The sequence below is a fragment of the Zootoca vivipara genome, chromosome 3, assembly GCF_965207765.1.
Source record: "Zootoca vivipara chromosome 3, rZooViv2.hap1.1, whole genome shotgun sequence".
NCBI lineage: Eukaryota > Metazoa > Chordata > Lepidosauria > Squamata > Lacertidae > Zootoca > Zootoca vivipara.
The window spans coordinates 32184585-32201664 of record NC_142586.1 but is presented as its reverse complement, the minus strand read 5'-3'; the positions used below and the strand labels follow the sequence as shown (position 1 = coordinate 32201664).

Genomic DNA, 17080 nt, shown 5'->3' with positions numbered 1-17080 from the left:
TTCCAAACAGCAAAATATTAATAGGGATCATTTTCAGTCTTCAGTCCATCTGGGGTGGTGCTGTCCAAGGTTCTGGTTGCAACAGCCTCTAGTGGCAAGACATTAATTTTAGGTTATCTCTTGCACACTGTCTGAGAGGGAGTGGATGCTTTCAGAAAGCTAGCAGTTTAGTTTCTCGTCTATGCAGCGTGAATCAAACAGCAATCAAACAGCAATGGGCACTGGTATATTTTTAGGTGTAAGCCTTATAATGCTTGGATATTACACCTAAAACTGTAAATGTGAATGTGGCAATAGTGCTTGAAACTACATGTCATACTAATGTGCTTGTCAGGAAGCTTCAGCTGAGGCTCCCATTTGAGGGTAAACTTGGTGGCAAAACTGGACTGTTTTGCTGCATGGAAAGGTGCTTGAATCTGAGCTCTAAAGTAAAGCATAAGTTTTTCAACTGAGTTATTTATTCCATTAATATCTGTACCTTTCCTCCAATGAGCTCATTGTGGTAGACATTTTCTGCTCCTCATTTTATCCTCATACAGTAGCAACCATGTGAGTTAGATTTGGCCAAGAGAAATGGACTGCCCCAGAGTCACCCATTGAGTTTTATGATTGAGGGGGGATTTGGACCCATGTCTCCAAGGTCCTAATCCAAGTCATTATCCACTCCACTACTCTGGCTCAGAGCAAAGCTTTAGCTAGCTCTTAATGTATATTGCGGGAGGAAAAATCATATTAAAAAGAGATAGTCATGCAGAGCCATTATCCTTGGTCGCTGCTTATGTAAAGAATAAACTCTACAATGAAAATAAATAATAAACTGGTACTTCATTACATCTGTGGTCAGTGTGTAAGAGAAAGAGAGAATGCTCAGATTTTTACATTATTATTATTTTGCCCTGGCAGAGAACTGTTTGGATGATATAATATAATAAGAAGAAAAACAAACCAGGCAATTTACCATATAATAGTAGTATACTGTTAAGATCCTGCAGATTATTATGTTGCTTCTAACTTACATTACACCATTGTTTTAAAGCATATACAGTAATACAGTATAATATTATTTCAATAAAGCCCTTGAGCTTGTGTTAAAAATCAACAATACATTATTGCAAATGTACAGTGGCTTATTGCAGTAGAGTCCATTAAAATATCTTTAAATGAAAGGAGCAACAATCTTAAGAGCTAAACTCCATGTGTAGTTTTGATTTACTGTATTAGTGTGAGGGCATTATTTTATCCTTATGGCTACAGCGTTTACATTAGAGGCAGTTGCCAGAACCATAAACATTACAAATTGTCATAAAACAATTTTGAAACCTGATGGATGAAGCCACTTGACTAGGCTGCCTAGAACTTTAACATTTGCTTCGTCTACTGATAGCAAAACTCAAAGCAGCTCAATGCACCCTTATAACAAACAGCACTCACTAGACATTTGTAATATGCTCTGCACGCTTTGAGTTCTTACAACCATTCTGTAAATAGGACTTAGGGAGCAATTTGTAGGCTGTAGTGTAGCTGCTATGCCTTTTGTTGGAACAATTCCTTCCCTAGAATATTTTTAACCCTGACGAAACAATTTATTGTTCCAAAGAAAAGTCACCTCATTTTTCAGCACGCAAACGTCTTGGGCCTGCATTTCTTGTATTATCATGTATGCCTTCCTGCCTTATAATGAGATGCTTGTGGGGAGACTCTGTTTTGCCAGTATGATAAACCTTTGGTCCTCCTAATCTGGTCTTCTTACATAGGATTCTTCCATAGGTGAAAATGTTCCATATTTTCCTTTCAGTGCTTTCCTTTCCTCTATCCTTCTGAATGTTCTCTTATTTCTTGAGGCCTGGTCTAGACCAGGTCTAGCTCCAAAGGCCTTCTGGCGGGGTTCCCTTACTGCAAGAAGTGAAGTTACAAGGGACCAGGCAGAGGGTCTTCTCAGTTCTGCCCTGTGGAACACCCTTTCATCAAATGTCACAGAGACAACCAATTACATGACTCTCTGAAGACATCTTAAGGCAGCCCTGTATCGGGAAGTTTTTAATGCTTGATGTTTACTTGTGTTATATTACACTGGAAGCCACCCAGAGTGCCTGAGGCAACCCAGTCAGATGGGTGGGGTATAAATTGTTGTTGTTGTTGTTGTTGTTGTTGTTACACAACCGATTGATGTCACACAGTTCTGAGATGATGAATAAAAAGGTAATGGTGGCCTAAAGGACCCCTGACAGTTAAGTCCAGTTGCAGATGACTCTGGGGTTGCGGCACTCATCTCGCTTTACAGAGTGAGGGAGCCGGCATTTGTCCGCAGACAGTTTTTCCGCGTCATGTGGCCAGCATGACTAAGCCGCTTCTGTCACAACGGAACACCGAAACCAGAGCAGCGCATGGAAATGCCGCTTGCCTTCCCGCCGGAGCGGTACCTATTTATCTACTTGCACTTTTGGGCATGCTTTCAAACTGCTAGGTTGGCAGGAACTCGGACCGAGCAACAGGAGCTCACCCCGTCATGGGGATTTGAACCGGCAAGCCCAAGAGGCTCAGTGGTTTAGACCACAGCGCCACCCACATCCCTGAGATGATGAATAGGTTGCAGCATTTAAGACTACAAGTGGAGATCACTTTTTCCAAAGTTTGTGTACATCTGGCATATAAGGAGTGTACAAATTAATAATAAATAATAGTGCATAGAAAACTCTGCAAATAAAGAACTAGCATAATAGAAAATGAGCTGAGCTCTGACGTGCAATCTGCAATGGATGGGGCTTCGTGCCCCTATTTCTTGTTTGGAATAGTATACTCTGCAGGTAGGAATTTACCACCATCATCAATTATTTGTACACTGCTTTACCATAGTCAACCATGCTCAAAGCAGTTTCTACTCAATTTGCCCCATTTATAACATTCAGGAGGCAGCTGGCAGTTATAACACTGAGACTAATTGAATCCAAGGAAGTTCCAGGTAGAATCCAAAGGACTAGAACAGGCAATGCCAGATTTACATATAAGCTAAACAAGCTATAGCTTAGGCCCACACTCTCTTGGCCCCCCTACAAAAAAAGGGGAAAAACCTGGATGTAATAATTATTTCACTATTAATTTACTTCTTCTTAATTGTATTTCACTATTAATATACTTCTTAATTGTATTTCAGTTCAACAATTACTTTGATAAAATACATATTTTGTTATGTGCAAATGGCTTTAGATACCTATTAGGTCCATATATAGCATATATTCAACACAAAAAACAGCGACAATTTATTGTTGACAAAGGACAGCTGGACATATAAAGGGCCCCATTACCTTCAGTAGCTTAGGGCCTCATCAAACTTAAATCTGGCCCTGACAACAGGGGTAAAGCAACGTGGTTATCTTCAGATGTTCTGGACCACAACGTCAGCCAGCATGGCCAGTGGTCAGGAAATATGGGAGTTTTAGTCTACAGCAGGTGCGGTAGACGACACCATGTTGGTGTCCACATTCTACCCACCTAATTTTGCCATAGAGGTAACCAGGCCTTGGGTATCCATCACATTGATGTAATTTCTCAGCATCCAATCACTTAAGGCCCTCTGGTGCAGCCAATGGAATTTTCATTCCCTTAAGAGTTTTTACAGATGGTGGTGGTGGTGATGGTGATATCCGAAAAACATTGAAAGCATTGTATACAATGGACTGTATATGCAAAGCTACATACCTAACTACCACTGCAGCTATAAATATGCCCTAGAAATCCAGCACATGAAGTCTCCCACCCAAGCACTGGATCTTCTCCTGGCAGAAAAATTGGGAGTCGCGGTATAGTTCATGCATGCACTGATATGGCATTTAGGTTCAAAAAGTGTGGATGAGAGACTGGACTTAAATCAGGCCTGTACAACTTGTAACCCACCCAAGCCAACCAGCCACGGTGCCATGGCAGGATCTCAGTAAAATACCTGCCTGCTGGGACTGTAAAAAGAGGGTGGGTGTTGCACTTGGTAGGTCAAAATATATGGCTGGTGAGCTATGTATAGCTTGGAGAGCCAGAAGTTGTGCAGGCCTAACTTAAGTGAGAACCTGTCTTTGTGTACTTCAACTTTTAGTCTACTGCAGTTCACTTAAAGAATTCTATTTCAGTTCTTGTTATCCTTTTAATGTGGATTTATTGGACATCAATAATCAAGCCATTAGCAACATGAAACTGACTATAATTAATCTTAGGGGTGGTTATATATTTTATTCACTACATTTATATTCTGCCTTTCCTCCAAGGAAATGGCTGAGTATAGATGTAAACCTCAGTTTCTCTGGTCCCAATCCAGCACTCTAACCACTACACTTCAATATCACTAGAGGAAAAAATGCACTATTAACCAATTTGAGATCCTTCTGCTATAACTGAGATTTTAACACTGACCTAGATTTGCAAACCCAGGAGATTTTCTTCTTCTTCCCAACGCCTGAATGTTAATATGTTGTGCAATCCAAGTAGCTATAAACATCACTCCTTCTGCAAAGAACAAAATAAGAACTGGCACATATTGCAATTTTCATATTCTTTCCACTGTTCCAAATCATGTTGCCTTTTGAACAGAATTACATATCGCTGAACTTTCATCAAACCGAAATGAGTCTAACGTAAGAAAGCTAAACAAAATTTTAAAAAAAATCTTTCCAGTAGCACCTTAGAGACCAACTAAGTTTGTCATAAGTATGAGCTTTTGTGTGCATGCACTTCTTCAGATACACTGAAACAGAAGTCACCAGACTCTTATATATAGTGAGAGGGTGGGGAGCGGTATTACTCAGAAGGGTGGTGGGAATGGGTGATTGGCTGATAGGTGTGGGAAACCTGTTGACGACTGCAATTGGTATTACAGGAAAAGGCAAGGGGTGAGATGGCTAAAAATAACTTTATCATGTATAATGAGATAAGAATCCAATGTCTCTATTCAGACCAGGTCTCTCCATGGTTTTAAGTTTGGTAATAAGTTGCAATTCAGCAACTTCTCTTTCCAGTCTATTTCTGAAATTGTTTTGTAATAAGACAGCTACTTTGAGATCTTGTATAGAATGTCCTGGGAGACTGAAGTGTACTCCTACTGGTTTCTCTGTCTTGTGATTCCTGATGTCAGATTTATGTCCATTTATTCTTTGGTGTAGGGTTTGGCCTGTTTGGCCAATATAGAGAGCTGAAGGGAGCTGTTGGCATTTGATGGTGTCAGGGAGTTGTTGCGGCTACACCCGAGTAAAGACACTCCAGTCCGTTGTGTCTTTAAAGGTTTTATTGTGCATACTATTTACAGTGCAGAGATAGCAGAAAACATGACCTCCTAGTCACTCTCAGAACCCGGCAATGGCATCCGTCGGCTTCAGGGCTAGCATAATAACCTGGGCACCCTGAAACGCCGCCCCTTCGCCCTGCGTTTGGGCGTGTGCCTCAGTTTGGGCGCCGGAAGGAGCGGTACCCCTTCTTCCCCTGGCCGGCTGGGGCAGTGCCTGGGCTCTGACGTCTCCCTGAGCCGTCCCTCCTCCACTTGTTGGTCAGAGTGGTGCAGGGGCTCTGATGCCTCGCTGAGCCTTCCCTCCTCCATTCCGCTTCCCCTGACCCGCTGCTAGCGCTGTCGCTGGGCAAAGTGCTGGTCAGGATGATGGGGGGAGGCTCCCTGTAGGGAGTCCCCCTGACAGATGGCATACACAATGTTAGAAGATGAGCCATTAAATAGTCCTTAAATGGTAGGTTTGATGTTGTTGTGGCCAGTAATTGTGTTGTCCGGGTGTATGTGGCAGCAAAGTTGGCATCTAGGTTTGTTGCAGGCTCTGGTACCAGTGTCCATGTTAAGTCTGATAGTTGTATTATTGTGGGTGAGGAGTTGTTTAAGATTGGGTGGCTGTCTGTAGGCAATGAACGGTCTTCCTCCCAGAGCTTGAGAAAGAGAACTGTCATTTTTTATTCTGTTTCAACTTCGCCAGACCAACACGGCTACTTACCTGTAAGTAAGAAAGCTAAGCTGGCATACTGGGCAAGACTTCACATGCTTTGGTGATGGGCTTCCTTTGTCTTTCAGCTTTGCTATTTGGAAATGTAATGGCAGATATTTATCTCAAGGAATAATGCATTTCACAGTCTTGAAAGCAGCAACTATTTACACCTCCAATTTTAGCACTGAATCTAAAACCCTGGTGTTGCTACTGACACTTAGGGGAAGAAAGCAGGAGGGATCTTCTAGATGTTTATCAACTTAATCTGCTAATGGATGTGATTAAACTGATTCTTGTGAGAATTGCCATGATAGAGAACAACACCATCTAGCAACAAAGCTAAGCAGAAACACTTGGTTTTAAAAACTGGATTCTGCTGAGTTTGGAACCACTAAAATTAATGGTATTTTCCCTGGGTGGCAAGCTGCCCAGGTAGAGAAGGAAGAGGAGCAACCCAAGGTGTTTCACTGCCTGTGGAAATAGCAAATGGTGTCCCCACCAGTTCAAGATGCATATGATTCAAGACTGCATAGTTCTGTTTGCATAAAAAGGTCTGAAGGCCCAAAGCATCTTGCCTGGAAGAGTCTTCCACAGCATGGGACCAATGACACTAAATACCCAATGTCTGGGAGGTGATGCCATTCGGGCCTTTGTCACACAACTAACAACACTCCTCTGGGTGCTCTCAGTGATCAAGCTGGGATCAAGGGCCCAAGTTGTTCAGGGCTTTGTGTAACAACACAAGTCCTTTAAACCTATCCTGGTTGTATATGGGCAGCTAGTGCAGAGGTCTTACAGGCTGCTGGCTGTTTGCTCCCAAGTCCAGCCACTGCATTCTGCACCAGCTGGAGCTTCCGAATCAGGGCCACGGGCAGTCTCCCCTAGAACACAGTGCAGCAATCTAGTCTTGAGGTTACCAATGTATGGACTACAGTGGCTAAGTGAACATGACAAGATATGCAGGAAAACCAACTTACTGTTACTGTTGTCCTTTTTAAAAAAAATGAAAGCATGTTAGGTTTTCTTGCTTGTTCTTTGGGAAAGTTTGTGTGTCTTTGTATTTTGTTCTGGCGGGGATCGTCGTAAAATGATTAAAGCCGACCCTGAGTAAAGGTTATTGGATAAATATTAGCTTGAACTCCCCCCCCCCAGTTTTTCCTATGTGTGTACCTACCAGCTTGCAGGCTTCCTGAAGGTATTCCTTCTGAAGATTAAGGTATCTTCTAATTGGGATTCATTTTGACAGTCACCTCTTGGCCCTGTGTGAAGGTAGTAGCAAGGAAGCGTTTGAACTAGTTGAGCTTTCCATCCCTGATAAGCACAAGCGACATGTACAAAGAATGAAAGCACTCCATATATTAAGGAGAAAGCAGGCCAAATCTCTGATCCCATCAGTCCAGCAGCTTCTGTTTCAAATATTATTGACTCCCGTCTGTAGGGTGCATAGCCATAGCCGAAAGGAGAGCTTGGCTCATTAGCTGTATTGTTGTTACCAAGATCTGGGTAAGAAGAACAGGATTACAGCCAAGTCCTCAAAAAACAGAGCTGGCTTTCATTTTAACACTACGGACAACATATCTTGTGAGCTCAATCTTTTCCCTCATATAAACTGATTCCATTTTTTAAAAAATAAATAAAAAAGACCTAGGGGTTTAAGACGAGCCTTGATCAATTAGAGCAAAGATTTACAATGGCCAAACAGATGTCTAATGCCCACAGGTACAAGTAGGTTTTAATAACATAAAAAGGAATTGGGAAGAGACACTGTCTATTTATTACTTATTTAAAACCATATATAAACCATTTGCCATTTTAAAATATCTCTTAAGTGACGTACAACATAAAAACAACCATTGAAGTTTAATTGAAACAAAAATACAACATGAAACCAGTTAAGTCTTTAAAAGGAATAAAAACAGTAATTCAAACAAAAAAAAATCAGTCTGACCTTATGGGTCAGCGAAAGCCTGGGCAAAAAAACATGTCTGAAGCAACTGATGGTCACTGCAGACTGAGATAAGGTGCAAGAGTCAGGACTATGAAAATATTCTGTATTTTGTCCAATATGTGGGATATTATGAAAAACTGAAAAACAATATACTGAGGAGGGAAAGTCCATGAGCAAATCATGGAGGCAACAGCTCTCTTCTGCTGTTACTCTCCAGCAACTTATATCAAGTGCTCTCATGAAGGTTCTTTGCAGCTTCCATGAGTGATAGCCATTGACTAGTGTGAATCACAGCAAAATCTTGCATTGCGAAGTACTCTGGTTCAGAGTTCTAGCCACCCACTGTGTCCTCCTTCCCCAGTTTTCTGCTTCTTTCCTGCTGACAAATACTTGTATTTCCATGGCCACTTACAATACCCAGTCCTTACATTCATCCAGAGTGTTTATAAGCCACATTTCAGGAGCAAGCCCTCACAATGCAAAGTACCTAGAACAAATGCTACATGATACATTAGGGTTGCGCTGTTAGTGGTTTCCTCCGCTTTTTAAAAATTCCGCAAAGTTTGGGGTTCCCCTAAGTTTGCTCATGCCCCCCTAATGTGCATGACAGGTGCTCTTTGGGCTTCAAAGGGATTGGCACTCGCCTCCAAATGTCGCTAACAGAGGGAAAGATAAGCCTCTCCATTCCCATGAGTCATCTTGCAGCAGCAAATTCCACAAATTAATTACGCACCTTGTGAAGAAGCACTTTCAAACTAGGCCAAGATGTTTCCTTTTAAAAACAATTAAGCCAACGAAACCTGTTTTCCACTTCTTTCAGCAGGTCCTTTCATGATTTTGATTACATTTCCCCCTCTATTTTTTTGTCAGACAAATTTGAAAAGATTACACATAAGAGATGAATTTGAAGTCCCTTGTTGACTTTTCTGCTGGTTAAAAAGAAAAGATAATTGCACTGATCCATCACTCCGTACATGGTGTCTGTAAATAATTATACCTTCCTTCGAAATGAGCAATGGGCAAGTTTCCACATGGCTAAAGATTAACTTGCCCTGCTCAGTGTGGAGCTGTGGGTTTTCTCCTGTATTGCCACCAGCTTAGTATGCTGGTCCCTGTGCACGACATTCCAACGCACCCTTTTCTACACATGCAGTCTTATTTCTGCGCAAAGAACAGCTTCTTTGGATGGCTGCCAGTGTAAGCAGAAGGGACAAATTGCAGGCCCAGGAAACTCCGCAATGATAAAGCTGCAGGCACCTGTTCAGTATGCAATGCATGATATTAATTACTTCCACTTACAAACCTATCAGAGCATATTCTCCGCTTCTGGGGAGGAAAACAAATTAATAAGGTCTAGTAAACAACTCTCTTCTCCCCCCCCCCATCCTACCTGTCCTTAGACATTTATGCAAGCAAATAGTGCTCCTTCTGCGGGCACACTATGCTAATCCACAAATAAACCATCCACAATAATAATATAAAAAATACACCATGCACTTGGCGCTATTCAACCTTATAGCTGTCAGCTGCTTTAAGGTTAATTTTCCTGGCCAATGTGCTGTTGTGTTTTACCAAGATGTAATGCATTGGTCTGTGCTAGAGGCAGAGGATAGTATTTTTAGTATTTGAAGAAGGTATGAGAGAGAGAGAGAGAGAGAGAGAGAGAGAGAGAGAGAGAGAGAGAGAGAGAGAGAGAGAGAGAGACCATCATTGCCCAGGACAGATACATTCATCCCACTCTGATCTCTTTCTAGAGAAGACTGTAGGAAAAAAGAAATGTATATGTGTGATAAAGAGACCACAGCTCAATGGTAGAGAACATACAGATCTCAGGTTCAATCCTGGCATCTTCAGTTTAAAGAGTGGCTCATATAGGAGGGAAGGGCTGCACTGCCAGTCAGAGTAGATCATATTGGGCTAGATGGACGAATAGTGTGGTATAAGGCAGGCTCCTACATTCTAACAGTACAGTAACTCTGTCTTGCTTCTTTGCTAGCTATCAGCACTGTGTGAGGTTAGCAAATGCATGCTGTGTGTTTTTGCATGTGTTCATTCTGTTCCCATATATGGCCTTCTTTTAGTCCAGGCATAGGCAAACTTGGCCCTCCAGATGTTTTGGGACTACAATTTCCATCATCCCTGACCATGGGGTGTTAGCTAGGGATCCTGTTAGCTAGGGATAATGGGAGTTGTAGTCCCAAAACATCTGGAGGCTCAAGTTTGCCTATGCCTGTCTTAGTCCATTGCTCCAGGTATTTGTTGTTTCTGTTGCCAACTCATGTAAGAGCCCTATTGGATCAGACCAATGACACATCTAGTCCTTCCTTCGCTAACCCACAGTGACCAACCAGATGCCCATGAAAAGTCCACAGGCAGGAGATGAGCACAGCAGCACTCTCCCACTCGTGCTCTCCAGAGGCTGGTATTCAGAGCCATCTCATAGGGATCCATTTGGCTACTGTGAGAACAGATTGCTGGATGAGTTAAGTCTTTAGCCTGATTCTGCAGAGCTCTTCTTACCTTCTCATGCCTGTTCTTGGAGGTCACAAGAAAGGAAATTACAAATAAGCACAGAATGGACTCCCTCAGGAGATTGTGAACTCTCCTTCCTTGGGGGTTTTTAAGCAGAGGTTGGATGGTCATTTGTCATGGATGCTTTAGCTGAGATTCCTGCATTGCAGAGGGTTGGACCAGATGATCCTTGGGGTGCCTTGCAACTCTACTGTTCTATCATTATATGAAATGTGTGTGTTATTTTTGCCTAGTAAGCTCTTCTTGCTAAATATGCACCCTCTGATAAAATCCAAGTTTAACGTGTCTTACAGAGATAATCTCAGGTAAGGTCATATTCTGAAGAATCTTTCACCATGTTATGATGAGAGAGCAAGTTCCTATTTAATCTAATGTCCTAAATGCCTAATCTAACAAAGTCTAGTCCCATGGGGTCTCTTTAACCCCATCCCATTTGGAAAAATGGAGAGCAAGTGACCTTTTGTATCAACGGTAAAGGTCAGGCTGCAAGGCAGGCTTTTCTCCCCCTGTTAACACTGTGAATCCATTTCATCTGGCATATCATCTGGTCAGGTTAATTTCCAGTGCTTCAAAACTCTCAAAATCACACTTACTGCACATTTGAAAAATGTCAGCATTGAGTTTTATAGCATTAGATTTCACACTTTTGGAGGCTTTTTTATAACTTTCATAATTTATAGCCATCACCGAGGAAATACACAAAATGCAGGGCTTGAATCATCAAGGAAAGTAAAAGGTCAGCCTACAAGACTGGACAGCCCAAATAACAGAGAAGGATTATGTACAGAAAAGGGAAAATATGAAGGGACAGAGTAATTGCTTTCTTCTGCATCTGTAGCAGCATGACCTCCAACTACTGCTTCGTACTCTACCTTCAGTTTCAAACGGTAGTGCATGCATGAATCAAAAACTTTTGCAATGTGCTATTAATTGACCTCCTGCTTTCTCATATGTCCCCATATGCAGAATGCTGCAACTTGCTTAGTTTTTCTTGCTGTATGCTACAGTCACAGACTTCCATGCATGTAACAGAACTTCCCGTTCCTCCAGTACAGTAGTATGGATTCCTACAAGGCAGGGCATTGCTCCTGACCAGCGAGGGGGAGACTTGCCAGGTGCAGGGAGCTTGGTGTAGTTCTGGTGCCAATTGATGCTCCTTTTGCGATGCCCACACTCCCCCTCTTGGCTCTCCCTCCTTCAGTAACACTTGGCACGTCCGATTATGACAGAGTAAGGGAAATAATAAAAATAAAACCAAAACCATCAGGGGGAAATAACTAAGGAGCCCCAGCACGGCGTCCTGTGAAAATAAAGCAAAGGAATATTTGAACTGCAAGTGTTTGTTTTTAAGAGGGAATAGCTATTTCCCCAAGCACTCACAACTTAACTTTCAAATGCAGAAATAAATATTTGCAGCCTAATCCCATGAATGATTTATCAGATGCAATGCCCTCTTAGTTCAAAGGGGCTTACTTTCCCCCGCTTGCAATGCTTTGAACAGAAGACATTGAGAAGTTTCCCACCAGAAGCCCCATTAAAATGAGTGGGGGCTGTGCAAAAACACCGCGCCATCCCATTCAGCAGGGATGGTGCCAATAAATTTATGAGATCGTGTGCTTAATGACTAGCCATTGAGAGACTGGTGCCCATGTGAGCCGATGAGTGGCATGCCACAGTTATCAAAATGATTGAAAAGACAGGGTATTCGGTGGCACACACCCATTTACATTCCTCTTTCTGGCTCTCCTCTCCAGCACTACCTCTATACACACAAAAGGCTATTCATAAGAAATGTATTATTGCAGCTGATAGCCATTTCTCTTTTAAAAGCTGTCTGGAGGCATTATTCAAGCGGATTCATTCTGGAAGGCTTCCCAGCTGAGATTCTCTGCGCCTTGAAACTGTGGGTGGGCTCCTTTGAAATACGCTAATGAACTGTTAGGCCCAAGGAGTGTCAGGAGGAGTACTCATTTTCTCTTGCTAATAAATACAGCTTCCATGGCTCTGGAGCTTTTTCTCCTTATTATCTGGTTAGGTGTTTTGTTTCATTGTCTATGTAGCAGACTCTTTTTAAGACTCACTTCCTTAGCTTTTATCAGCTGAACCAGAGGCAGCCAATGTTGTGCCCTCCAGGTGTTGCTGAACGACAACTCCCATTAGTCCTACCTAGGAAGCCAAAGGCTAGGTAACTGGAGTTGGAGGTAAAAAAAACACATCCGGAAGGCACTATGTTAATTATTCCTGATCTGTGGCCTTGATTCAGGCCCCACCCATCAAGCCAACCAGCCCAGTGCTAAAATAGGCTTAAAATAGGGCTTTTTTCAGCCAGAACTCGCTGAAACTCTGTCCCGGCACCTCTCAGGTGGGTGCCATTGTTGTCATAAGAGAACAAGGGAGGCGTTCATGGTGAGTTCCAGCACCTTTTTTTCTAGAAAAAAATGGCACTTTTTAAAGGTGGTTTAGAACAGGCATCCCCAAACTTTGGCCCTCCAGATGTTTTGGACTACAATTCCCATCATCCCTGACCACTGGTCCTGTTAGCTAGGGATCATGGGAGTTGTAGGCCAAAACATCTGGAGGGCTGCAGTTTGGGGATGCCTGGTTTAGAAAGTATAAAAAATTTACAAACATTAAAATATAAACATCTATTATTAAAATATACAATAGAGCAATACCACTGAAGTGACTAAACACCATTAAAAATGGGAGACTCAGGTCAAGAGATCATGGGAATGCCTTGACGTGGCTTCAAAAGCTGGGGGAATGCCAATGCAGATGGGGCTTATTGTATTTTAGCAGTGTGTGTTCATGGCATTGGTGCTTCTAGTGAAAAAGCCTGCCACTAAGCTAGCACAAGCTGATAATCATCAGGTGGGACAAGACTAAGTGGGTTCTTTTCTTTTCTTTTTTAATGGTCACTATCAGGGCATTAAAAGGAGAAGGGGAGGGAGTCAGACTTTCAGGTAACCTGATCCAGAGCTGTAAGTAGCAGGACCTTAAAACTAGATCAAAGTCTAATAGGCATCCATTGTCAGTCCCTCAAGACAAGTGTTCTATGTGTATAGTATGGGGCAATATTCACCACCTGAGTCATGACATGAATGTCATGTTTCTGACATTCTCATTGGCACACCAGGGGAAGAAAAGAGAGGGTAAGGGCCCCAGTCTCTGGTTCTCGTATTGCTATGGCCAACATGTGAAGAGACATCATTGCATTGTGAGTTTCTCTGTCCCCACAACAGAGATACAAGTGGTGTGGGTGTCAGAGAAACTCCCAATGTGATATTGTAGCATAGGAAAAAGAAGGAAAGAGTGGTGTGGCTGTTTCTGAAAACACCACGTTGCCATAATATCTGGTTACATCAGATGGTGTTACAGGGAGAATGTTGACTCCTGTGATTCGATTTCCAGAGGGGCAGCCATGTTATTCTGTGGCAGCAAAAACAAGAGTCCTGTAGTATCTTTAAGACTTAAGTAATTTTATTGTGGAGTAAGCGTTCCACAGAACTATAGCACCATCATCCACACACTGCATTTATAGCACATGGCTTCCTCCCTCCAAAAGAAAACCCTGGGAACTGTAGCTTATCCCCTAACCAAGCTACAATTCCCAGCACACTTTTGAAACTACACTTCCCTGTATCCTTTGCGGAAGTAATGTGCTTTAAATGCATGGGGTGTTTGCAACTTCACTGGACGCTCTAATTCATATTCACTTCCATTACGGCTGATATGCAACTGAAGATGAAGATATAGAAACATTCACCTCTTCTCCCTCACACTTTCTTTTGGCCTTGAAGGGACAGCAGTTGTTTCATCGGGTCCTCCCTCAAAGAGGGCATGTGTTGCGGTGAGACCTGGAGACCAACACCCTTTATTGTGGGTGGTTAAGATTGGTCAGCCACAACACCCAATTGGAAGGTCCCTCAATGTTGGGTTCATTCTGGCCAATGGGGCGCAGTCCAAATGGATCGAGGGACCTATATATGCCATGCACGTGACCCAGAGCTTCCTCTTTTGGTGCATCCATTTGGAACACCCACCCACCTCTCCCTACTTTTAAGGCTTTGTTGCGCATGACCTTGTTATGCTGTCGTGTGTCGTCTGCCATTGGGACAGGGGCATGGCAGGAATTTCCCCCACTTGGCTGATTGGCTGTTGCCATTTGGGTTTCGCCTGCCGCGTAGCAAATCATCACAACTTGTAAGGTTGCAGATAGGCACTGGTTCAGGTGATAGGGATGGGAGAACGCTCTCGCCATCCCTATGTGAAGGGTATTTCGTTAAAGGAATCCAGGGACTCAAATGGTTTCGTCAACCCCTGAGAAGGGGTTGTGCCCATGCCTGAGTCCAGGGGGACATCTGTGTGGTGGACATAGTCTATTCCCAGCTTTCCACCTATCCAGCTGTTCACCCTTGGCTGACCTACGCTGGGGCCCTGAGTCAGCGTTACCTGCAAGGGTGCAGGGAGCTAGTCGAACCAGAGCCTATGCAACCACTCACTTTCTGTAATCAATAAAGTTGTGGCCTAAATTCTGCCAAAAAAACTAAACCAAAATTTGAGTCGTGTGAATTTATTTGGGGGGAGGTCTCTGGGTCTGAACATGCAAATTCATTTTGCTGAGACAACACAACGGATAATTGACCAGAAGCCCTCAGAGGATTACACACACTGAGGAAATGAACACCATGGAAAATCTGGGAATATTTTTCAAGGGTTTGAATCTTATTAACGGAATTGTATGAACCATAAAGCAGGGACTTGGGGTTCAGGCTTAGAAATAAATCTGAACCGGAAGCAAACAACTAGGTTTGACAGACATATTCTGCAATATGAGGTAGAAAGGTAGGTAAGATTTTCACCTCCCCTTTTCAGAGGCAGATTCTGGTAGAAATGGAAACGGGTGCAGAAATTGCTGATAATTCGCTTATTCGTTCAGTATCTGGAACAGAAATTAATCCAGCAAATGCAACCAGTATTCACTGTTGTTGTTTTCACTCCACAAACTGTACATAATTTATCACTTCTCTCCCCCCCCCCATTTGTGTTGTGTTTCTGTTGCATTGAAATTAATGGTGTGGAACAACATAATGATAATGGGATTGATCACTCAATTAATTATGCAAAATTCCTCCACAGGGAACAAATGAGTTGAATAATGTAGTCTTTGCTGGATGCTGAACTGCAGCCAAGTGGAAACGGTGCTGCATGCGATGAACACTGGCTGGAATGGGAATGGATACCTTCTTACATCCCCCTTCTTAACAAATGCTGTTTGGTAACCTTTCTCTTCTTTTAAATTTTAACAGTGATACAGAGAACTGGTTCTGTGAATGCTCTGTTCTCTACTCTGGGAAATTATGTCAGCTTTCAACCTGTGAGGAGAACCCATGTGGAAATGGAGCAACATGTTTTCCAAAATCCAGCCAAGACACCGTGTGCCTCTGTCCCTATGGAAGGACTGGAATCCTTTGTAATGATGGTAAGAGAAGAATGCAGAATTTAGCTGGTCAAATGCAGAGAGAGGGAGATCAGAGAGAGGAGAGATTGAAGCCTCTTTGTGTTAAATGACAAAAAATAGCCTTTTTGTTGCTGGGCAAATTGACTTCATCACTTCTCTCTGCTTCCTACTTTTCAGATGTTCAAGAACATACAATTTAGTGCACTGGATCTATAATCCTCAGTATGCCTCTGTACTGGAATTGTTGTTTGTTTAGATGTTTTAATTGGTTTACAGTTTGTTCATTTTCCATCCTGTGCCCCTGTCAGAGGATGCGGGGGCATTATATATTTAATAAACAAACAAATAATCAATAGGAACATTCCCTCCAGTTTATTCAGTTGAATTGGATTCATTTAGAGTGTTTGAAGTTGCATCCGATTTGAAATGGGACCCATTTAAGTCAGCCTGGAGCCCTCCTGCCACACCCCTAACCTACTGAGAGCCCCACTTCTTTCCCTACACTTACAAGGGTGGTGGAGAGGGACTCCTTGCAGTGTCAGGCATCAATCAGGAGATGCTGCTTCACACATGTGTACCAGCACCCAGGGTGATGTGGTTCCCATGGTTTTTGATGTTCCTGAATGCTGCTACAAACATGTGCAGCCATGCCCAAGATGGCTGAGAACCAGAAGGCATGTAGCTCCCGTGAATCCCTGTCTTTCTGGACATTGCTTATAAGCAGTTCTTGCAGTGAGTATTACTCCCTTGCCTTGGTTAAGCATGGCAGAGAAAAAGGATGAGGCAGGCACCAGGGCACAGGTAGTGAGTTAAAGCAAATCAATTTAGTATAGACCTGGACTTTACATTGGACCTGGAGAGGCAACCCTCTTCAAAATTGGTTTCAGCCAGACACAAGAGGCATAAGGGTGTGGAAAGAAATAGGAGCATGTCAACTGTGGGCGGTGGAGGTTGGTCCATTAGGGCAAATGCAGCGCTGCCCCACCGACCTCAGACTGCCCTTAATCAGCCCTCGTTTGCCTGCCTCCTTACATGCTACCAGGAGTGGCGCATTGGCTATCAGCTTTCTCCTTTGTTTCCGTGTTGCCCTTGTGGAACTCGGTAGGGAGAAGGATGCGGTCAGAACTAAAATTAGTTGACTCTGTCCGGCAATAGCTGTGCCTCTCTCCACCATTG

The 17080-nt window shown here is 42.9% G+C and overlaps 1 protein-coding gene across 1 annotated transcript in view; it reads left to right on the top strand.

Annotated features, from left to right (window-relative positions):
- EYS (EGF-like photoreceptor maintenance factor) overlaps nt 1-17080 on the top strand; it is a 396345-nt gene that overhangs the window by 352086 nt on the left and 27179 nt on the right. Inside the window, exon 23 of the mRNA XM_088665821.1 lies at nt 15753-15925. Within this exon, the coding sequence (XP_088521947.1) occupies nt 15753-15925 (173 nt within the window). The remainder of the gene's footprint in view (nt 1-15752; nt 15926-17080) is intronic.